The sequence below is a fragment of the Hirundo rustica genome, chromosome 9 (assembly GCF_015227805.2).
Source record: "Hirundo rustica isolate bHirRus1 chromosome 9, bHirRus1.pri.v3, whole genome shotgun sequence".
Classification (NCBI taxonomy): Eukaryota; Metazoa; Chordata; class Aves; order Passeriformes; family Hirundinidae; genus Hirundo; species Hirundo rustica.
Window position 1 is genome coordinate 27,605,508 of NC_053458.1, and position 23,374 is coordinate 27,628,881.

At 50.6% G+C, this 23,374-nt stretch overlaps 2 protein-coding genes across 3 annotated transcripts; one reads left to right on the plus strand and one right to left on the minus strand.

Annotated features, from left to right (window-relative positions):
• Positions 1 to 1,217: 1,217 nt before the first annotated feature.
• On the minus strand, positions 1,218 to 9,417 carry PRDX6 (peroxiredoxin 6). The gene is made up of 5 exons (XM_040073486.2): positions 9,226 to 9,417; positions 7,067 to 7,223; positions 3,160 to 3,306; positions 2,395 to 2,541; positions 1,218 to 1,838 (listed from the first exon to the last, which is right to left on the minus strand). Exons 1-5 carry the CDS (start codon positions 9,315 to 9,317, stop codon positions 1,707 to 1,709), a joined length of 675 nt encoding a protein of 224 aa, XP_039929420.1. The 5' UTR covers positions 9,318 to 9,417; the 3' UTR covers positions 1,218 to 1,706.
• Positions 9,418 to 9,420: 3 nt separating this feature from the next.
• TADA1 (transcriptional adaptor 1) lies at positions 9,421 to 23,166 on the plus strand. 2 transcript variants are annotated; one of them, XM_040073485.2, is made up of 8 exons: positions 9,421 to 9,553; positions 9,835 to 9,926; positions 11,003 to 11,068; positions 16,921 to 17,018; positions 19,021 to 19,230; positions 20,209 to 20,360; positions 21,223 to 21,385; positions 21,946 to 22,698. In XM_040073485.2, exons 1-8 carry the CDS (start codon positions 9,480 to 9,482, stop codon positions 22,096 to 22,098), a joined length of 1,008 nt encoding a protein of 335 aa, XP_039929419.1. In that variant the 5' UTR covers positions 9,421 to 9,479; the 3' UTR covers positions 22,099 to 22,698. The 2 variants fall into 2 exon arrangements, with proteins under 2 accessions (XP_039929419.1, XP_058277765.1); XM_058421782.1 differs by lacking the exon at positions 11,003 to 11,068 and having other exon boundaries at positions 9,445 to 9,553; positions 21,946 to 23,166.
• Positions 23,167 to 23,374: the final 208 nt, after the last annotated feature.

Consider the following 23,374-nt stretch of genomic DNA (forward strand, 5'->3'; position numbering starts at 1 on the left):
CCAGTGGCTGTGTCCCTGCTGGCTTTAAGCCCCGGGGTCTGGTGACAGGATTTGTTCCACTTTGTCCTGACTTGCAGGTGGCTTCTGTGGTATCCCGGAGAGGTTGTGCTGGCCCTGCAGTGCCCTTCCCCAGGGGATGCTCTGAGCAGGCTGTTTGCACAAAGGTTGCCTTGGGGCTGTCCTCAAGCTTCCAGAAGAAAGTTGGTTGGAAACCTTGGAGGGGGCAGACGTTCCTTTTTCCCTTAGGAAACCAGATCAAAGCGTAGGAACAGCAAGAAACCCAGGAGTTTGTGCAGCCCAGCCATGGGATCTAGGAAAGCTGCCCAGCTCGATAAAGCTGAAAAGCTACACAGAAAAAAGAAATTGTAGATTTCCCCCTCCCCTTTCTTACAGAGTGGAAGAGTGAGAACAAAAGTCAGCCCAGAGACCAACTGTTCCTATCTTCCAGTCAAAATAATACATGAGAATAATATGGAGTTTCATAACAAAGGTTCATTTAAAAGCCATTTGGGGAAATACGCCAATATTCACTGCACAGTTCCTGAAGGCAATTAAAAATTAATAAACCCCTTTTTTGGGGGGTGGAAGAGGTAATGAAAGAGGATTGTGGTTGCTGCCTGAGGTTTAGTCTGGAGGGGGATCTCATTGCATCTGGTGCATTGCTCACCTTGAACATCAAACCTGCCAGTCCTCACTTGCTGGGGTGGGGGTACATTTGTGCCCCAAGACAGCTGATTTCTTTAACAGCTGCTCCTTTTGAGCCTTGCTGGCTGTGCAGGGCATTGAGGGATGCTGGCAGCCACCCCATGAGCTGTTCAGTGAGCAGCATTCTTTCCTGCTTTGTATTAAAGCATTGCTCATCTCTTGACAAATCCCTGCGATGGAGGTGTGGGAGAGCAGGCAGGAGTTTGCAGGGCTCCTGTCGTGCCTGGGAGCAGGGAAGGACCCTCTGCCCAGCAGCCAAGGGCAGGCCAGGCTGAGGCACATTCTTCCTCCTCAGCAGGGGAAGCACAACAGCCTTGTCTGAGACCGTGTGCCCTGGGACAACCTGTCTTTCCGAAATGCCTTCCTTGCAGAGCAAGAACAAGGGCAGTCTGTGCTGCTGCCAGCCCCCTCCAGAGCTTGGGCACGAATCCCAGCTGCGTGGGCACAGGGAACACTGGAAACGCTGCGGGGTGCCCTGGGGGGCAGCAGAGACAGACAAGGCACGCAGCAGGTAGTACTGAAGGTCAGTTTATTCGCTTGATTCCCTCTTCCACAAGACCTGGAAACAAATCACCTTCCAGCAAGAGATGAGAAAGCAGTTAAGAAGTGAGGGATTTAGCTCTGCAGCTCCTCCGCTACTCACGGGACCAAAGGTTAGATGGCTGCTCTGAAAGGCACGCAGCAGCTTGGAGCCCCCAAAGCTCCCTGTCCCAGCAGGACACCCCTTCTTACCACGCCTCTGGGGAAAGCATGGCTGGGACCAAACGGGAGAGACACCACAGCAGGAGCCACAGAGGCCCCACTGGTCTGCTCATCTCGTCTTTGCAGGGCTGGCCCGAGGCAGGAAAACACCCGGGGTTTAGTTCTGAGGGGACGTGAAAGGGACAGGAGGGCTGGGCGGGTTTAGTGCTGCCCCAGCAGTGACGGTTCGAGGCTGTGGATGGGAGCTGGGCTCGGGGAGGCTCTGGCATCCCAGCGGCACGCAGGGACAGACAGAGCCCTCACTCCGGCTGCGGGGTGTAGCGCAGGTACTTCTTGCCCGACGGGAGCTCCTTGGTGAAGACTCCTTTGGGGAAGAGCTGCTTGGCTTCCTCATCAGGTAAGGTGGGCACGACCATGACGCTGTCACCGGGCTGGGGAACAAACAGGGACAAATGGGGACGGTGAGGAGCTGGCAGGGCTGGACACGAGTGGCACTGCCTCCCTGTGAACGCCCGGCCCTTGTGCCCCAGGCACGTCCAGGAGCCAGCAGTGAGGGCAGAGTGGGAGCTACACCAGCAGACACGGGAGATGTCCAAAGAGAGAGCTGTACCAGCTGCCAGCCCTACCAATGGCATCCCACAGCCATGGCACTCCCATGGGAGTAGGGAATGGGGAGCTTGGGCCTCTCTGCCACGCTGGACTGGACGGAGCACAGCTTGCCCATGTCTGCTCATCCCTTCTTATTGTTTAGGCACCCCTGGACAGGTGGTGCTGGCTCCCCCTCGATTCCAAGCCCTGGGGCAAGGTCTGCTTTCCTGGGAGATGAGTGAGCTGACCCAACCCACTGGGAGCTTGCGCTGCAGGAAACAGGAGCCTTCAGAGGCAAGGCTGCCTCCAGCTGCTGCTTCCCTCACCCTGTGGGTCCCCCTCCAAGGGAGGCTGGCTGCCATTTCCATGCCTGGCTGTGAGCTTTGGCCTGCTCCTCACCTTCCAGTCCACAGGGGTAGCGACCTTCTTGTATGCTGTGAGCTGCAGGGAGTCCACCACTCTCAGGATCTCGTCAAAGTTTCTCCCGGTGGTGGCTGGGTACAGGATAGAGAGTTTCAGCTTCTTATCCGGGCCAAAAATGAACACCTGAGCACAGGAAGACAACGTCAGGAGCTGGGCACGTTTGTCTGATTGCTCTGCTGGATCTGCTGAACCCTGATGCTCCTTGCTTTCCTGGGAGCTTCTTGATCACAGGTGTTGGGACAGGGGAGATGCCATGGAGGGGATCTAGAGAACAAGCAATGCCCAGGGAATGTGTTTTTGCTCTGGGAGCTTCAGTGTCCAACGCCAGCTTGTTTTGCCACCTGTGCCCTTCTAATGCAAGCACATGAGGGGAGAGGGAAAGTCCAGCAAATCAAGCGCTGACAAAAACTAGTTTGGGACAGCCACAACCAGGATCGGTGGGTGGCCATGACACAACCCACTGTTCCAGCCCAAGGAAGTCCTCCCAGCTCCTGAGGATGGCCATACTCATGCAGGTAAGCTGCCCCACAGCCACAGGGCAGGATGGCAGGCCATGGTTCTGTACTGCTGGGCAAAAGAAACACGTGCAAACAGCGTTTACAGAAACGTGCAGGCATGGAGATGGAGAAGAGGCAGCCACTGAGCAGGCTGGCTACTGGCTGGGCCACCAGTGGAGGGGACAGCACGCCTTGTGGTAACTCCCCAAGCTCTGTGGAAGGTGCTGTGGGGACAGGCACTCACCACACGAGCGGTCAGGGGCATCCCATCCTTGTCCAGCTCGTCTGGGTCCAGCATGCCCAGCTTGACGGCCAGCTCCCGGTTCTTGTCAGCAATGATGGGGAAGGGCAGCTTCTCTGTGGGTTGCTCCCCATTGTAGGCGTTGATGTCCTGCAGAGACAAAGCCATGGGACGTTCCTGCAGCACCACCGCAGAGACAGAGGCCAGGCAGAAGCAGGAGCTGCAACTGCAGGAGCTCCTGACTCGCTTGGCCCCAAGGTCTTGGGCTGGGACAGCACAGCCAGGGGCTCATGGCCTTCCATGAAGTTTCCAGAAACCAGGTGACAAACCAGAAACCTTTGTGCCAGGCTGGGCTGTGCCTTGTTCTTAGGCTGTCTGTGCTCACACCCCGTGGAGCAGCTGCTTTGCCCAGGCAGTGGGTATGGAGCAGAAGGGAATTCCTGCCGTGTTAGTGACACAGAGAGGTGTAACCACCTCTCACTGGGAACTGTCTCCCTCTTCCAGCTCTCTCCCAGTACAGATCTAGCACAGCTGACAGAAGTGTTGGTGTCACAGCTGAACTGGACTGTGCTCCTAAGGAATTGTTTCTCTAGTGGCAGAGCAAACCAGCAACCCTACAGCCGACAAAGAAAGGTCCAACGCTCCACAGGTCTTGTGCAAGGGACCAGTTCCATTCAATGAGTCACCTGCAGCTCACTTAACTAAAAAACTCTCTAAAAACCTGAGTGCAGGTGCTGGGACACTGCTCACTCTTTTCTGAACCACACCTGGGAGAGAAAACCATCCCCCCTCCACAGCCCTGCAGGCTCGCCCTTGTGACCACAGTTTATGAAGTTCCTCCCTGTACTAGTCCAAACTGGACCTGCTTCACAAATACACACACAAAAATGTATTTTGAGCATCTCCAAACCTGGTCTGGACTCGACCAGAGCATTTAAGCTGTCCCTGGAGTCTGCAGTAGCACCCTCAGAGGTCACCCCAGCAGTGCTGGGAGGAGCCTGCTCAAGCATCAAAGAGCAGCTGCCAGCATCAGAGCGAGTAGAATTCAAGGCTCCTGCCCCAGAACAGGGCAGCCTGTTCCTTCCACCCTTTTCATGCTACAAGGAGATGAAACTGGCTGCAACGCTGCTGTGAGCCTCCCTCGCCCTGCTGTGCCGCATTATCAGCTCAGCTGATAACCTCAAGGTACAAATCCCTCTGCCTTCCCCAGGCTTCGAATGTGGGGGAGCAGCCTGGGCCCTGCACCCCTCCTTGGCCCCCCACGGCTGCTGGTGCTGACAAAAGGGGCTGTAGCCCTGCCCCAGCTGCTCAGGATGCTGTAAGCAGGTCAGCTGGTGCACACGAGGCCAAATGTTTCCTTTCCAGTTTTTCTCTTTGCTTGTTTCCTCCCCGGGCCTTTCTGTGTCACCACAGCTCTGCAAAAAGGGGCCATTGATCTTGGCTGGGCTGTGGTCAGCCTGCCTTGAAAGGAAGCAAGGAGTCGCTTCTGTTGTCCTGCAAACCTGCCTTGTCAGAGCAGAGCAGGGGAGGAGAGCAGAGCTGGAGGGCTCAGCTGAGGAGAAACGCCGCTGAATGCTCCACAGAGTCACAGGAGGCTGCAGATGGACATCAGCAAATGAGACCCACCCACCCCTCTCTTTAGAGCAGGGGCTGGAGGATGAAGAGAGTTCCTGAGAAGTCATATCTGAATCCTATGGAGTGTAACTCGTTCCAAAATGCACGTAACTTCATCACCTGGGGAGCCCTAGAAAACACCCTCACAAACCACACTCTGTTGCAATAAAACACCCAGGACTCGCTTCCCTAGTCACTAATTTTCCTTCCAGAGTCCGAGCTGAAACCAGACATCACTGGAGAGGTTTATTCACCACCGACTCACCAAGGTGCAGGTATCAGTGGCCAAAGAAAGCGCTGAAACCTCTGACATGTGCCAGCCAGGCCAGCTCAAGGAGCTCAGGCATTCATCCAGCCCTTGGAGGAGCAACAACCTCCTGACAGGGCAGGTCGAAGGGTGGGATCAATCCCTGGCTGAGCTACAGCTCCCAGGCCTGGAGCAAGACTCTGTTTTTTGGCCAGGGATGGCTAAGAATAGCTGTGACATCTCTGGCTGGAAAGCACAGCTGCACAAAGTGACACGAGGATTATTGGCTGCACTCTGACCCCACCTTTCCAGGCCCCATCTGCCCACTGAAATTTGCCAGCAAAGCAAGCAGAAGCTTCTTCATTGTTTCATGCAGGATTTCAGCCACCCCTCTTGCCCCCCTTGCTGGCTGTGCTCCAGGTAAAAGCAGCTTCAACCAGACAGAAAGCAGAGATGTGTTTGGGAATGCTGCACAGAGGGGTCTGCCCAAAGTTTTGCTCACTCCTAGGAATTCTAAGTTTAATCCAGTGAAACACAGGCTGCATGGAACACTCCAGACTTCCATGGGCTTGTCCTCACCGCATAGACCTTTTGCTCTGGAGGACTTTCACCTGTTTCTGACAGGTGCTGAGCTGACACTTCCAAACCTGTGTCTCCAAGGCTTCTCCCAGCCTCACAGAAAGCTCACCACAGCTTGAATCACTGCCCTCTTGGTGATTTTTCTGGAAGGTTTTCCTGCTCTGCCTCCCCTCAGCCAGCATCGAGAGACTGTTCTGCAACTTCTCCTGGTTTCACCTGAGGTTGTGCTGAATAATTCTACAGGATCAGCAGAGTCAGCTCGCTGTTCATCTCTTTTCCAGATCACCCGAGTCTGCTGAACCCCACACGTTCCTGCAGGCCCTGAGGGAGCTCAGCACTTCCCTCCCTTGCCATGAGTTACTGCTTTCCTGCAAGAAAGAGCCTGCCCTTCACAGAGCTGACTTCACTGAAAAGCTTCTTGCAAATTCAAAGCTTTTGTAGAAGTCAGCACCACGCTAACACTTTAGCTTTAGCCAACCAACAGATGAACCTCCCTTACAAAAGCACAAAGAAAACTTTCTGTTATGTCTGATGACACGTTAGTTGCTAATTTGACTGCTGGCTTCAGCCAGTTTGAGCAGCACAGAAATCTCATTTACTGGGATTTGTACATTGCTTTTCCCAGGCATTTCTGAGGCTTGCTGGGACACTGGCCGTGCACCGCTCAGGTGCAAAGGTCGATTTAAGCAAGAAGGCAATTAGCTAATTTCTAAAGCCAGTCAGACATGAAGAAACATCCAACTGAATGTAGAAATTTCTCACCTTTAATGCCCCTCTCACACCTAGAAAATATGGGAGAACATTCCCAATCTAAAGAGCTAAGAGAGTGGCAGGTAATGTACCCAAGGATTTTTAAACTCTGGCCATTTCTGTCTGAAGTACTCGTTTTAAACCCCTACCACCTCTAGCCCTGGAACCATTCTCCCTGGCAGCACACACAGGCTGCTTTTGAAGTTTTTCCTTAGCTCCTTTCAAGTTCCTTCAGTGAGTTACTCCACTCCCATCTTTTTTTAATACTCTCTCACGTTCATTTTACATTTAACGTTCTCCTGTTTGTGGTTTTATATTCAACATGTCTCTGTCCACTGTTTTCTCCTCCCTGCCCAAGCATGAACTGCAGTTCCTAACTTCTGATGTCTCTTTTCCTTTCCTGTTTTATTACAGAACTTCCTGAGGGTCTGTGGATAGGTTGCCTTCCTCTGAGGGTCTGGCATCACCTCCACACCTTTTAACCCTTTCAGCTATTGGTGGGACAGCAGCAATATTATTTTCCTCTTGTATCAAAATGCATCGAGCACCCTGGACTTTGCGGGGAGCTCCAGAAAGACGGAGAAGACTTTCACATTCCTGCTCTGAATTTCAGCACTCCCATGCTTTGGGATGTGACCTATGTACCTCCAAGCCTGCACGGGCTTCTCCTGCGGCCTTTGGAGTGCCAGCTGCCCCCTGAAACCTGCCCAGAGCCCGTACCTTGCACCAGGAGAGGTGGTCCTGCACGCTGTCGATGGAGAGCGCGATCATCTTCACGTTGCGCTTGCTGAACTCGGGCGCCAGCTTGGCCGCCCGGCCCAGCTCCGTGGTGCACACCGGGGTGAAGTCCCGAGGGTGGGAGAACAGGATGCCCCACCTGCAAGGGGAGGGAAGGAGCTGCTGTGAAGGCTGCTCTGGTTTGAGCTGCAGACAAAAAGCCGTGTGGATTGCACGGCAGGGAGTGCAGGAACAGCTCGTCTCTCTGATAAGGAAATCCTCCCCTGGCAACTCTTCCTTCCCTGTCACTAGAAACCTTCATGAGATAAGCCCTGCTCTGAGAAACTCCCTGCACCTCGCTCCCTGCTCTCCCTCCAGGATCCCACAGGAGATGCTGGAACAGCCCATGGTTCTTGACATGGAGATGGACACCGTGGCATGTGAGGAAATTTGGGGGAGCCACGCGTACTCCGTAGCCCAGAGTCCCCACGTGTGAGGGCATGCATGTGCCAGCCAGGTTATTGCAGAGATGGTCACTGATTCACGAGCCTGGCCACTGCCCCGTGCCCCCTATCTCCACGAGGGGACACGCACATGGACATCACGCAGCTCAAAAGAGTGGGACAGGACCCAGCCTTAACCCAGCTGCTCAACACAACTCATGAAATGGTAAGAAGTCATCAGCTAGCAGGGGAGGGCAGAAGTTGACATCACATCCTGGCTCCTGTTACAATGACACAGCCACCTCGTTTTCTTTTCGCCCACAACTTGGCAGCAACAGATTTTGAGTTTTTAGAGCAGGCAAATACTAACCCTACACCTCACAGGTAAGGTAAGCAGCGCACAGAGAAAGGCAGCCCAGCAGGACTGGCTGGAGCAAAAAAGGCTCTCAGGACTTCCCAGGGGCTAAAGCGAAGCCATCCCCAGCACTTCAAACTCCCTGCCAGAGACTTGTTGCACCATTTCTCAGCTCAAACTGCGCAGATCTTCATGCACCGATCGTCACCTGGCCCCCGTCACCACAGCAGTGGGGGAAAGCCCTGTCTGAGAGATTTGGGAATGCAGCTGGAGGGATCGAGTGAGGCCCCCTGCAGCTCTGCCAGAGCCGTGTGACCGCCACGGGTCACCAGGAATTTACGTGGCTCTTCATACAATAACTACACTCCTTGAATGAACAGCAGCAAACAACGGCGGAGGAAGGTGCCACGCGTGTCATCAGGCCGGAACAGCCAGTTCCACAAGCTCAGAGGGCTCTTTTTTTCCCCCCCTTTCGCTCAAGCTCACCATGCTGACAGAAGGGGCTGGCTGAAGCCTGCCAAGCGCTGCCGGGGGTGAGTCCCGAGCCGTGCTCGTGTCAGGAATGGAGCAGCCGGCTCTGCGGGGAATGCTGCCCCAAGGCACGCGCCTTTCCAGCTCGGGCTCCAGCGGGACCAGGGACCTTCGTCAGCGCACACCTTCGCGCTCCCGGCACGGCGGGGACACCCGAGCTGGTCTCCAGGACCGGCCCGGGCTCTGCCTCCTCCCTCTCCTCGGGGGCTCGGCTCGCCCTCCGGGGATGGGTGGGGAAGGCGCCAACGGAAATCTATGTTGGATGTTAGGAAAAGGTTTTTTTACGGAAAGAATAATAAAGTACTGGGATTGTCTGCCCAGGGAGGTGGTGGAGTCACCATCCCTGGATGTGTTTAAAAAGAGACTGGATGTGGCACTCGGTGCCACGGTTTAGTTGAGGTGTTAGGGCTGGGTTGGGCTCGATGATCCTGAAGGTCTCTTCCAACCTCATGATTCTGTGACTCTGCCCACCACGCTCCCCGGGAATTCCGCCGTGTCCGCCCCCCACAGCTCCCCGGTTCCACGAGAAAAACCCACATTTTGGAGCACGCCCTGGAAGCGTGCCGGCGCCCGGCGCGGTGCCGAGGGACTCGGCTGTGCGGAAGGAAGGAAGGAAGGGAGGAAGGGAGGGAGGGAGGAAGGAAGGAAGGAAGGAAGGAAGGAAGGAAGGAAGGAAGGAAGGAAGGAAGGAAGGAAGGAAGGAAGGAAGGAAGGAAGGAAGGAAGGAAGGAAGGCGCTGAGCGGCCCCGCTCCGCCCCTGCTCCCCGGGATCCCCGGCGGCGTGGACATCTCATCCCCCTGCCCCCGCTCCCGCCGCATCCCCCAGCGCTCACGAGTCTCCCAGGAAGTCGTGGAAGCGGATGCGGCCCTGCGTGGTCTCCGCCTCGAAGTTGGGCGCCTCATCCCCCAGCAGAAGTCCCGGCATGACTGCAGCTCCCGGTGCAATTCCCGATACAATTCCCGGAGCAACTCCCGACGCTGCTCCCGGAGCCGCCGCCGCCCGCTCTGCGCCTGCGCGCCGCCGCCACCGCCCCCTGGGCGGGCACGTGAGCGGCGGGCACGTGACGGCCCTGAGGCGGCGGCCGTGATGGCGACCTACGTGAGCGAGCTGGAGGCGGCCAAGAAAAGCCTCAGCGAGGCGCTGGGCGAGAACGTGAAGCAGTGAGTGCCCTCAGGGAGCGGGGGGTGCGGGGCTGGGCCCGGCTGGGTCGGGGCTGTGCGCTGCGCGACCCTCCCGGCCCCTCACGTTTCTGCCGAGTCCGTGCAAAACCTGTGCGCTGCTGCTGGGTGCGGGAGCGGCGCTTTTCCTCCTGCTCCTGCACGTCAGCAGAGGTGCTCAAGGAAAGAGGCCCTCGGTCTGGGTGACATTTGTAGGTTGGACTCGATGATCTCGGGGGTCTTTTCCAACCGAATTCATTCTGTGGTTCCCTGCTCTTCCTGAGGTACTGGGCCAACCTGAAGCTCTGGTTCAAGCAGAAGATCAGTAAGGAAGAGTTTGACCTGGAAGCGCGCAGGCTTCTCACGCAAGACAATGGTAAAATAACACCTGGTGTTTGTTTCCCTGCCTTGCTGGGCCTGGGAAGCTCCTCCAGGCTCCGCAGTGCTTCCCGAGCGGGCAAAGTGCTTGTGAGGGAAATAGCCGCGGCCTGGGCTCCGGCAGCAATGGGGTTAAAACGGTGGGAGGTGCCCTGGGCTGCATGGGGAAGTCCCTGCATAGCCCCGGCACTGATGGACAATTTGGCGTTGTGCGAATGTGTTAAAAACGTAAAAGGTGCTGTTCGAGCAACCAAAAGGCCCCTTTTTTAAAATGTCACTGTGCAGACACAATCCTTTCTGTACTTTCCCTTTGGTTGTAGCTGAAGTAGGGGAGGGAGCCCTGGGTTCGCCTGGGTGCATTTACAGCATGCAGGTCCTTTGTGGCCTTTGGGAGTGCTGAAGAGTGAGATTCCTCCATCCTTGCTTCTCTGTGTGTCTGCAAACATGGATGGGCATTGCTGAGCTCATTGTGGGGGCTCCTGGCTTCCACAGCCGTGATCTCTGTAGGGAAGAGCAGAGGGAGTTTTTTGGTGCTCCGACTCCAAAGGGGATCCTGTAACCCTCTGATCCTGCCTCTGAAGTTCTTGTCACTTCCTCTAGTGCTCAATTACTCCATGTACCAGTAATACCTCTGCAATGAATTCTGTTTTATTAGAACTTAAATTTTGAGTTAACTTCATCTTTGTTGGGCTGGTTCTCATTTTGGTGGATTTCCTAGCAAAACCAAAAGCTCTGCAGTGGGGTGTCTGCATGGCAGGAGGGTAGCTGCTCCTTTGACTTGCTGAATGCACCAAACCTGTCAAGTAGCTGTAACACGCTCTGTGTGTCTGTGTAACACTGAGAAGTGACCTAGTTGTTTCTGTGCTTTGTGTAATATCTTTTGTGTTGTTGTCACAGTAGTAGATTCCCACCCCAGTAGAAGAAAACTCAAAAGACCTTAAACTGAAAATTCACTGAGCGGGTGGGGAGAACACAACAGTGGGAAAGCTTAGGGAGCTGCTTTAGGATGGCTTTGAGGGGGTGCCTCTGGGTGCTGATGTGCTGCTAATGAGCTCTCTCTCTCTCTCTCCACAGTCCACTCTCACAATGATTTCCTCCTGGCTATCCTCACCCGATGCCAGATCTTGGTTTCTGCCCCGGGTGAGTCCTGAGAAGCTTCATTAAACGCTTTGGTGTAACACTGTGCCTGCCACTTGTGTGTTTGGGGTGTGTGTGCACAGTACCCCGATGTTCTCAGCCTTAATACTCTTGGGTTGGTTTTTTTTTTTGCCACACGGGTAAAAATGTAGCAGGATAGTGTTCCAGCTGATGTCAGCAGAGATGCTTCTGTGACTAAGCTGTTTGTGCTTGGTTAGAGGCTGATGCTGGATTGCTGCCTGTGATCATCTGGTTTGATTTCTGCATTGGGTGTCTGCTGCGAGCTGAAGGGTAAAGGCAGATACAGCTTTCTCTTTGATGTGCTTTGTTTGCCTCTTTCTCTCTCCTCTGGACTTTGTTCCTGGTCATTGTGGAGAGCTGAGGATTCCTGACTGATCTTGATTTCAAGTATGTATCTGATAGAAAAGTGCTTACAGGGAGCCTTGGTTGAGCTGTGTCCAATTAACCCAATCATCTGCAGATAGTTAACGTTTTAACTTTTTGAGCATCTAGAGTAAGATTTTAACTTTGTGAGCATCTAGAATGGCTGTTTAGAAGGGTTGCAGGGTGTGTTGTGTTTGGTCTTCAAAAGAGCTCTCAACCCAGGGTTGTGGTGGCAAGGGCAAAATTGAGCTGCAGTTGGAGATATGGAATTGCTGTGTAGGAATGGAGAAAAAATTGTTACAGCTCACATGGGCTGAGACCTGAGAGATGAGTTTTTTGAGAGGATACCTGTTAATGAGGTGCCTGTTATAGCTAGAGAAAATAATGCCTGCAAAATTCATGGATGCCTGCAGGTTTCTACGTTGGAGCTGGTCCTTAACTCTGCCAGCTGTGCTAATTAAATGTTAATTGCCCCTGCCTCCAAACTTGCTTTGTTTGCTCTTGATTGAATTTCAAAAACACCTTGTGTGTACTAAACTTGTTCCCTTTAGGGGTCTGGACTCACGTGAATCAGAAGGCTTATGTTGGAATCTGCTGCTCCTTGCTTTTAACTTGGAGTAATTAATTACAGCTGGATTATGGAAAGAACACACAGGAACAGAGATTCCCTCGATCATCACCTGGAGCAGCTGAGTCCAAATGAGGATGGGGAGGGAGACAGTGCCTGTTCTCTGAGCTCACCCGTGAGCTGCTGTGGGTGTTGGAGTGGAGTTCATAGCTCAGAGGTCTTCAGGGAGGCTGTGATCAGGCTAGAGCCTCTTGCCGTGTGGCTGAGGTTGGGGTTTGTTATTTCTGTTGGTTATTCCTGCTCTAGGCTAAGCTGTACTGGATGTCATTTGTCTCTTTATGCCACTTAGTCATGGCATGCAGTCTGGTGAGGATTCATCAACAAACTCTCTCAGGTTTTTTCAAGGATGTTTAGGACTGTGTTTAAGGTAGGAGCCCCAGCACAGGGCAGGGTGCTCCATAGGTTCCTCCCATATGCTCATTATTTCCTGCCTGACCTCTTTAATTTCAAGTTTCTGGAGGTCTTTTTTACTTGTCCCATTCAGCTGCTCTCTTCAGAGCCCTCGAAGAGCCCTGGTTGTTAGGGTTCAGCAGGTCAGTGGCAGCATGTGGTGGTGAGGCAGCTGGCCAGGATCCCTTCCCAGTGCTGGTCACCTTCAGGCAAGCTTTGGCTGCCTCTGTGTCCACAGGTTGCATAAGCCAGCTTGAAATAAGTCAGTTTAATCATGGGTGTGTGGTCTTAAAGATGTGGTTTGGTGCTCTGGAGCTAACAGTGCATTCTGCTAGTCCCTTCTAGAGGCTCAGCTTTGCTGTGCGCAGATCAGTGCAGAATCTCCCAATGACTTGGGAACTGATCTGTGCTGAGGTTCCTCTTTCTGGGCCACTGACTGGTAGATCTCTTACAGGCAAGATCTCACCATCAGCTGTGTGTGGTGTAGGGTTGTACATTCAAGCCCAGGAAAATGCAGTATGAGTGGAATACTAACTGTGAACATCTAGATTTCTTTTTCTTCCCCTAGATGCCAGTCTTACACCAGCTAGTTTTTCTATTGTGGTTTGGGTTTTTTTTCCCTTCATGTAAGAATGGAAAGCTTGCAGGCTTTTGTCTCAACCACTGTCTTTTGGGTAGGTGTTTATTTCATGATTTATGGAAAAAAGTAACTTTAAAGAAGTGTTATTGAGGCACTTGGCACGCCATCACAAGGGTTACTGATGCATGCATTTTCCACCTTCCTGTGAGAGACAAGGGGAAAAGAACCATCCTTAAAATGTTATTTTTCAGGAGTGATTATAGTATGTGTTGAGCCATGCAAACAAACCCATCTGATCCCAATTTTGCTGCCTCTTGTAGCAGTGGTTTCACATGGGATTTAAGGGAGCACTTGGTGTCACCCTTTTTGAGGGCGCTCTGCATTTCCACCTCTCCTCTGTTCAGGCTCTCGACCACCCAGACAACTTCAAATCCCAGTTCCACAGCCTCTCTGGAGGCTTAAATGTCCCAAATGGGATATTTAAGGCTTGGTGGTACAGAGGGAGGGAGGTGTGTTATGTGTTCTGATGTGAAGGGTGACCGTTTGGGGTCAGCTCTCCTGGCTGTGTCTCCTCCCAAGTCCTAGTGCACTGCCAGGCTCCTTGCTGGTGGGATGGGGTGAGGAGCAAAAGAAACCCCTTGACTCTGTGCTCTGCAGGAATGGAAACATCCCTCTGTTACCAGCACTGTTCTTAGCACACATCCAAAGCATAGCCCTGTGCAAGCTACTGTGCAACCCTCTTCCACCCCAAACCAGCACACTGGGATTTTTTCTTCCCCAAAAAATTCCATCAAGAGGAAGTCTGGTTTTAATCTTCTCTTAACCTTGCGTGGACTTGCTCACTAAGCTGACCTTGTTTGTTGGACAGTTGAGAGCACTCAGGGTAGCAAGGCTTCTTGAGTTAATGTGTGTCTTGCCTGAACTGTTCCCTCCTTTCTTAGCTAAGTGTTAGCAATAAAACTGAGACAATTGCAAACACTTGAGTTAGTGATGTAAGGATTTAATTTATTTAATAGTAGTCTGGAGCCAATTAAAAGATGGTTCGGTGAATTAGAACTCATGTGGAATAACAGCAGCATTTTATTTCCTCAGGTTTGTCCACATGCTTTGCTTAGAGGGCATTCAGCTCTGAGACAGTGTTTGCTTCTCTCCAGAGTACTGAGAAGGGAGGAAAAGTAAGAAAAATGTGAGCGTGAGGTTTTGGCAGTGGAGAGTTAGCAGAATATCAACCAAATATCAGCAGAATACCTGACCAAAACCCTTGCTTCTGCAAGAAGATTAAAACAAGCAACCGCCTCCAAACTGAAGATCGAGTAAACAGGCGTGGGAAATGTGTGTTTTCTCTCTGTCTGCTTCTTTCTGTGGTGACTTTCTCTGTATCTTTGTCCTTTCCCCGTGTAGCCTGTCGTGCAAACCTGACAGGCTCTGTCTGGACTGGCTGGTGCCATCATGATGGTGCCGTGCAGAGGTGTGGCAGCTGCTGGGAAAATGGTTTTATCTGTTGCTGATCTTTGAAGGCAGAACAGCAGCCATTGCTGTGGGTTGTTAAGGTCTGATTCTTTTGCTAGCAAGATTAAATAAAAGTTGCAGACATTTCTGAAGCCAGCCCAGCTTTGTCATTTGTGGCCAGGAAGGCAAGCACTGGTTTTCTCAGAATGCTAGAGGGAAATTTTGCTTTCTTCATCTAGTGCAAGTTTGGCTTGGTAATACGAAAACCTGGAAAAGGAACCAAAATTTCTGCTATGGGCTCATGAGAGTGGGAAATAGGAGATTGTATCTCACCTTTTACTTGTTTTAAGCTGAGTTTGGCTAAGTTCTTGTTAAATGTGCTTGTTGAGATTCAATGAAGCTGCATCTTTCAGATCTACTGTCAAAGCCTGAAAATTTAGTTGCTACTTAATTTAAAACTACTGTATTATTAAGAAAAGGTATTTTAAAAATTCAGACTTGGCTGTAACCTATTATATCTATAGAACGTTGTTAGAGAAAAGGGCGTTTCCATCCCCGTCGCACTTTCTCTGGTCACGAATGAGGCTGTGAAGGAGCTGTGTGAGACTTGATGTGGTTTCCTATGCCCCATTATTAGGGCCTCTCCTGTGATGAATTAATGAGTAGTGACACCAGCCTTGTGATTTTTTTGGGGGAGGGGGTCATTTATTATCTTTTTATTTCTTAAATTGACTGGTGGATTTTTACAACAGGGTTTGTAGGCTGTGGGTTTCCACCTCTCTAACAGGTTGTAGCTAAACTTTTTGGTCAACTTATTTTTTTTTTTTTTTAATATAAGGAGAATGTGCCATCTCTCTGTGTGTGTAGGTTGTTTCTAATCCCTTTTTAGCAGCTGGCCATTTAAAAAACTTCACCTGCATCCTCTAGTTGAGCCTGATCCTGTTAGAACTTTTTTTTCCGTTGCGGAAGACACGGTGCTTGTGCTCCAGCCATGAATGTTGGAAGCTCCCCCAAGGCAAGGACTTCTAACCATCCTCATTCCTTACAGACAGGGCTGTGGTATAACCGTGTTCATGAATTCCTGACTACAGCAAATTAAACATAGTTAATTCTTGATCACAGCAAATGAAGCATAGTTGGGACAGCCAGAGATAAACCCACAGATTGGTGTGAAGCTGGTGAGAACTGTGGCAGCAGGAGAAAACCCCAGCTGAGTGTTGGTCAGTGCTCAGTGAGGCTAGCCAGGTTGTGGGTGGTGAGATGTGGAAAGGCTGCTGTCACTTCTTGTCCCTGTCTAGAGGAAATGGCAAATTCTGGCTGAGATGTGGCCAGGGCATGTCCAAGACATTGCTGTGCTGTCAGAATTGCCTGGCAGCAGAGCTTCAGCCTCTGCTTCTGGGGCAGCTGAAGTCCCTTCAGAGCTGAGTTGTCCAAGCTCCCTGGAGGTGGGGCATGCTCTGCTCCAAAGGAAGAGGATACTCACTTGCAGTGCCAAACTGGGGGAGGAGGGTGCTGGAGGCACAAAGCAGAGGCTGCTCTGTAGCCACGAGAGGGCTGTCCAGTCTCTGGGTTGCATTTGTTCTGTCAGCAAGCACACACGCATCCAATGCAGTGCTGTCCTAAGCCAATGTTCCTGAAGCAATTAATTGCTCACAGATGCTGTAGAACTCTCAGCAGGAAATTTGCAAGGCTGTCCTTGCCAAGAGCTGTGTGATTATCAGGAAGTGGTTTGGCCTGCTGTAGGTCAGGCCCGTAGCTGTAGGTCCACTGTAGCATTCAGTGGACTTTTGAGCTGATGCTGTGACCAAATGTGGTTATTTATTGGTACTAAACAGGACCCTCTTTTTCAGCTGTTTGCTCACTGGTCACATTTGTGACATCCTGCTCCTAGACTCAGTGGCCTCTGCACTTCTTCCCTCCTCTTCTCCACAGTCTAACAGAGCAGTCAGCTGTGATGTTTAATAAGGATCCATGACAAAGCTTGCTGAAGCAAAAGGAGAACTGGGGAGTCAGACTGCTCAATTCAGATGGTTTAGCATCTGATCCAGGAGTGGGTGAGAGGAGAACCCACCTCCAGGCAAGCTCTTACCTTCCTGATGGAACAAATGGCTTGTTCCTTACTTTTGGATTTTTTTACAGGCTGTGCTTATCTCCTTCCACCATGGGTTTTGTGTGGTGTGTGGACAGAAATTGCTGCATAAGTCATGGGTGTTATGAGTGACTGAAAGTAGCAAGGGGCTGAGCAAGGGAGAGAACACTACCAAAAGTGTTCTCCCCTCAAAAGACCTTCCCCTGGAGTTGAGGCTTAACAGGTGGCCAAATGTTACGGGTTTCATCCTGACCCTAAATCAGCAACACTGAGTGGTCTTGATTTTTTTGTTTGTTTGTTTTATTTTTTTTTTTCCTTTTCTTTTCCATTTGTAGAAGGTGCTGGATCTCTGCCATGGCCAGGTGGCTCTGCAACTAAACCTGGAAAACCCAAAGGGAAGAAAAAGATTTCTTCGGTTCGGCAAAAGTTTGATGTAAGTGTCCATGGTTCTCTTTGCACATCCGCCAAATTCTTAAAGCAAGTGATTTACTATTTAGTCTGGCAGTCAGACAGAATTCTCTGACCAACTCTCAAAGGGTTAGAGGCAAGATATTCCTTGGGTGTAATGTTTTCAGAGGGTCAAGTTGTTTCAGAACTGAAAATGTCTTTCAAAGGTGCTGTCTTCTGGTAGGTGGCACAGAAACGTGCAAGGTGCAGTTCAGTTTGCAGCAAGGCTCTGTACATCCACCCACTACTGTCACACCCCTGTTCTGCAGTTGTTTGTGCTGCCAGACCAAACAGGGGGCCTGATGTGACAGAGATTTGGCATGAGGCACTCTCTTCAACAGGCAGGGTTTGCTAAGGTGCACAGTGCCCTTCTAGGGACTCTGATCAGGCACTCTGTGTGTGCTTCACAGACCAGTGCTCCAAAGGAATTCAAGTCCAGCTGAAGGCTCTTTGTATTTAGAAATTGTCAAATCACTGCAGTGCTTACAGCTGCAGCCTGAATTGCGGTGTTCTGAATGATTTCTGGTGTGTGCTTGTACACATGTTCAGGAATGCTTGGCAGTGAGCACTCTATGAAGTGCACATTATGATTAATGGGCTTGTCTGGTACTAATGGAATTCCTGAGTAGTGTGAACTTGGAAGTGCTTTGATGTTTTGTAATGTTTCCCTCCCTGGTCAGAATAACAGCTGTGAATGACCACAGGCCAATTCCAGTTGGCTTCTGCTGTCCCAAACCACATTCCTCTTGAGAGTTGCTTACGTTTTGAAGGTCTTTTTTTCCAGGCATGTGACTTTCCTGTAATGAAAGCATAAATCTTTAGAATTATGGGGAGGGAAACCTGCTTTCACATCAGCAGTGGGTGGATTGGTTTTTCACTCTGAGTTAAATGCCACACTGTCCTTTGACTAAAGCAGCCCCTCTTTCTCCCCTGAAACTAAGATGGCAGAAATCCACTTTGCTGCATATTCATTGTTCATATTTAAAGTATGTGCTTGTTCTGGTGCCCCATAAGAGCCTTGCAGCAGTCTCCATTCCAGAGCCACTGGAGAGGAGAGGACCAGGAGTTGTGGGAGTATGATGACTCTTGTTCCCTTGTGGGTTAGAGCTGGGCCAAGCACATGGCTGGGCTCAAGGATCAATAATTTCCATTTGCTTTGCTCCCTTCTTTATCTGGGGAGCCATCACAGGCACTCAGAGCCTGAGACACAATGCAGCCAAGGATTTGTTGGAGTACAAGTGGTGTGGGAGATGCCACCTTCTGGTATGAATTCCTATTGTGTGATGAGTTTTTTCCCTAAATAACCATGTCAGTTCTGAAAAATAGTCGTAGTCCATCTCAGTGGCTGCTCTGTAATGCAGCTCTGCTTACGGTAGTGAAAGTACACAGGGAGACTGGAGTATGAAATTAGTGCTGGAATTGGGCTAAGTTTAAAGTGTTAGAGAAATGTAAGAATCAATCAGTTAAGTTTAGGATCATGGGTATTAATCTGGAGGGAAACTGTACAGATAATAAGTAAAAATGTACCCTTCTGTACAAGAAATGACTAAATAAATGAGAACTCTTCAACACAGAAGGTGTCTGAGAGATGTGAAAGTCCAGTCACTGGCTTGGGTACTGTGAAAGGAGAAAGAAAGAAAGGACAGTCACTGACCACATTTGGGACTCCCAAGAGAATCAAACAAATCTAGCAGGTGGGGAGGTACAGAGCAGACCAAAGCAGGTGAGTCTTCATGTGTTGTATAGAATTTCTTGTTGCAGTGTCTTGTGGATACCCAAAACTCAGGTGGTTTGGGGTGCTACTGGACCAGTCCAGTGAAAGGATACCGACACTGACTTAGCAATTTCTTCAGTCACAAGTCACAGGGGAGGATTTTTTTAGGATTTTTTATAGATGCTGCTTTCTGACTGGAGAAGGGATGTCCCCTTGGTGAACCAAAAGGTCTGAATGAATATTATCTTACACTTCAATGTTGTGTTCGTGACAGCACCGGTTCCAGCCTCAGAACCCGCTGTCTGGAGCCCAGCAGTTTGTGGCAAAGGATCCTCAGGAGGATGATGATTTGAAGCTGTGCTCCCACACCATGATGCTCCCAACACGTGGCCAGCTGGAAGGAAGGATGATTGTCACTGCCTATGAGCACGGGCTGGACAATGTCACTGAGGAGGCAGTGACAGCCGTTGTTTATGCTGTGGAGGTGAGGCGGGGCTGGGGGCACCAGTGGTCTCATGACAGCAGCAGCAAAAGGCTCAGTGTGCAGTCTGGGGCATTGTCACCCAGCATGGGGTGGAAACCTGCTGCTCTGGTTGTTCTCCAATTGCCTTATTGCCCCAGAGTAATGTGAGAGTGGAGAATCTCGTGCCCTAGATATATAAAGTTTTGGATTTCTGCCTGCAAGAAGTTAGTTTTGACGTACCCGCAAAGTACCCCAGGCATGCTTAAGTAGCTGTTGTGGAAAATGCTGCTTCTGTCACTTAAAAGCAGGGACAGAATGGGAATGCCAGTTTGACCAGTTCTATAAAAAACATTCTGTTACAGGCACAGTGTTTGGCCTGGCCGTGAAGGGACAGGATCAGGTGATACCTGCAGGTGAAGCCCTGGTTTGCCTTTGGCCGTTGGTGGTGCATTACTTTACACATCCCAGGAATGACACAGCCACTGCTTGGAGCATTGGTGTGTGGATGGTTTTCTGCACTCAACATGTGGAGGCTTACCCAAATTCCCCATCTGGGAGTGAGGCCAAATTAGAAGCTGTTTGCTTGTTTTTTTCAGACTGTTTCTTCTCCAGCACTTTTCAGGCAAATGAAAAAGATGAGTGGCTTTTCGCTGTGACTTCAGGGTGTGTATTTCATTTCAAGTGTAACATCTGGTGTCAGTTATGAAATCTTAAACAGAGGTTGGGAATTTCCTAGCATTGAAGACACCCCTTTGACATTTGAAGCAGGACATCACACATTATAGTTCGCAGGCTGATGATTACAGTACTCACGAAGTGCCATGTTCTCTGTATCCAAGTGTTGGATAATGAAAACATACTGTTGCTTGTCCAGATATTGGTTCTCTTCCATCTTTAGATCCTCGTGGTCATAGCAGGACTGCTGCTCTCTTGCCTGAGGCCCTTCTAGCCATGAGTGAATAATTTGGCATGTGCCACAGGATTTGTTTTTCATTGCAGAACCACCTTAAGGACATTCTGACCTCTGTGATATCCAGGAGGAAGGCCTATCGTCTGAGGGATGGCCATTTCAAGTATGCCTTTGGAAGCAATGTCAGCCCTCAGCCATATCTGAAGAACAGTGTTGTTGCTTATAACAACTTAATTGAGTGGTAAGGAGCTGGCAGCACACTGATAATGTACGTGGATTTAGTCTTGAAATTACTCCATGGCTTAGTTTCTTTTTTTATATGTGTTGTTGGTGTCTTGCTTTCACACTCTAGGAAGGCATTGGTATGGAGGATTGTACAGCTAAACAGGGAGTGAGAATATGGGGATTTCCCAGCACTGGACAGTAGGGCAGTGTTACATCTCCCTTCCTTACCTCTGCTTGTCCAGCAGTTTATTTCTGCTGTTTGGAAACTTCAGCAGTTCTCTGTCTTTGTGGAGACATGGCCGTTGTGCCACAGGATTGAAATGTCAGTGACACTGCAGGACGCTGCCATCCTGTCATTTCCTGCATCCAAATGTGTTTATGGTTCCTTGGCACATCTTATCAGTTAGCAGGGCTTTGAGGTCCTCCTGTTTGGAGTCTCAGTGTCAAAGAGTTTGTGCAGTGCATCTGGCAGCGTTCGTGTATGAGAAGGCAGTTTTGTCTGTGGCAGCTTCTAGCAGTTGACAGGAGGTCGTGGGTGTTTAAAGGTTTGATTGTAGCACTACAAACAACTCTGCCTAACGGCCAGTGTTTCAGTTTTATGCTGTGTGTGCCTTAATTTTTATGCTGGGTAGAAACTATTGGCTGCAAGTAGCAAAAGTTGCACAACCAAGACCATTTAAGCGGGGCTGGAGCATACTGAGGGTCAGTCTGCGCTCCTTATTAAACAGGAATTTAAAAGAATTTTTTATTAGAGCTGAAATAATTTTACGGACATATGGGCCACAGCTGGTGCAGAGCAGCAAGGCCCCTGCTATGTTAACAGCCAGAGCTGGTGCTGGTTTTGTGACCGGGATGTTTTGTGCCTGCTCTGCCCCCAGCCCCCCGAGCAGCACGGTGCCCTCGGCGGGTCAGAGCCTGGCCCCACCGCCCGCTCCTGACGATGCTGAGCAGCAGGCAGCCCTGCTCCTGGCCTGCTCTGGGGACACCCTGCCAGCATCCCTGCCTCCAGTCAACATGTACGACCTCTTTGAGGCACTGCAGGTAAGCTGGTCGTGTCACACCTTGGCCACTGCGGTGGGTTAGCCGGGATCACCCCGGCCCTGGGGAGGCATTTAAGATAGCTCCGTGAATTTTTGTTGGGGATGTATGGGTGTGGTTCCCTCCCTCTCTGGCAGCTGTAGGGCCATTGCCTACTTCGAATGTCTAAAATTAGCTGTGAGAAATCCCCTTGATCTCTACTGTTGTGAACAGGCCTTGGGATTTTGTCTCACAGCTGTGGATACAGACCAGACGCAGAGCTGTAATCAAGCGTTCATCTCACGTTTAGTCAGAATTGTTGTTTCTGCAGTTTTGATGACCAATTATTGATTGTTTCCCCAAGAGCAAAATGATTGTTTCCTTACCATGGCACTTCCTTAGAAAGTGGTGTAAGAGCTGGCTGCTGTGGCAGTGCTGGCAGGGGGCAGCTCTCCCTGTGAGACTCCCTTTGTTCCAGCTCTGTAGGGCTGGTGCCTGGAACATCCTGTGGTAGAGGGAGGTTATGGCAACATGGACAAATGTGTATGGAAGCGTGCAGCTTGTTTTCCAACATGCATTTCCAGGTGCACAAAGAAGTGATCCCTGCACACACGGTCTATGCTCTAAACATTGAGAGGATTGTCATGAAACTCTGGCACCCCAACCACGAGGAGCTGCAGCAGGACAAGATCCATCGGCAGCGCCTGGCGACGAAGGAGGGCCTCCTGCTCTGCTAGAGCTGGGCAGCCCTGCCAGCCCTCAGGCGGCTCCAGCCTGCTCCTGGGACTTGTCATTCGGATGCCCCTTACAAACCTGTGTCAGCATCTCCAGGATGATGTGATTTATGAGTCAGCTTTTCCTATGGAAATGGGACTGAGTTGTGGGACACTTCTCTGCTTCCCCAGAGTCATGTGCTGTGGAGTACTTGCAGCAATGCTGCTGAATTGGAAGAGAGAAACGAGACACGTTTGCAAGGACTGTTTCTAGGGAAAATAAATGTGAGAGTGGAAAAAGTTGGTTTTAAATAAGGTGTGTTTTTGTCTTCTTTTGTGGGCATGGAGAATCTGCCTCCTTGCCCTCCTCTCTCAGGTAGTTTCCCTCTTGAGCTCAGACTCCAGAGGCCTTGTCCAGTTTCTGTTGCAGCTTCTGGGATCCTTTTCATTAACTGGATATATGGGGTGAGCTCTTGTGAATATGAGCAAGTCTCTAAGCTGACACTGTTCCTCTTCTACCAGGGGAACTTCTAATTAGAAACTGACAAAACAAGGCAAGAAGGGAATTGTCTTAGTGTTGGAGACTCCTTGGATTTGCAGCATGAACAAATGTCTCCTATCACTTCCTTGTAAAAATATGCAGCCTTGTATTACTCCATTATGAAATTATGCAGCCATACCTCTCCACATGGGGGATGTGCAGATCACTGTGTAAAAGGAGAAGTTCAACCTTCTGGTTTCAGGTGCTCTACTCTGCATTCCTGAGTCAGCTGTGGGAACTAGCTTATTATAACAAGAAGATGTCATTAAAGTGTCTTAATTACTACATGACCTGGGTTTGACCACAAACATGGAGGTACCTGCTGAAGTATGACTCACTGTGCCTCCAGATTAATGGAATTGAAACAGCTTCTTCTGGGGGAATGTGAAAGGGGAAGCTCATGGTTCCACTTCATTCTCGTTTTCCAATTTGGAATGTATTTGGATGGGAGGCCTGTCACATTTCTTGTGAAGTTTTCTTCTCTGCTGTACCCCCAGGACTGAGGAGGGTGAAGACCCCTAATGTTTCTTCCCAGTTACTGTTTTTATAACTTCCTTTCTTGACCCCTGGGACTTTTCATGTTGCAGCAGCTTTGTAACGAGGGGCTGTGCCGCTGTGTGTTCCTGGCTTTCCTGCATCCATTTGGGATGTGCTGTGGAGTCAGGCATAGCAGGAGGCAGTGTCTGGGCAGGTATTGGTGGCTCTCTTCATGAGAAGATCATTTTAGGATTGTGAAGAAACTGGGAAGGGCAAGGACAC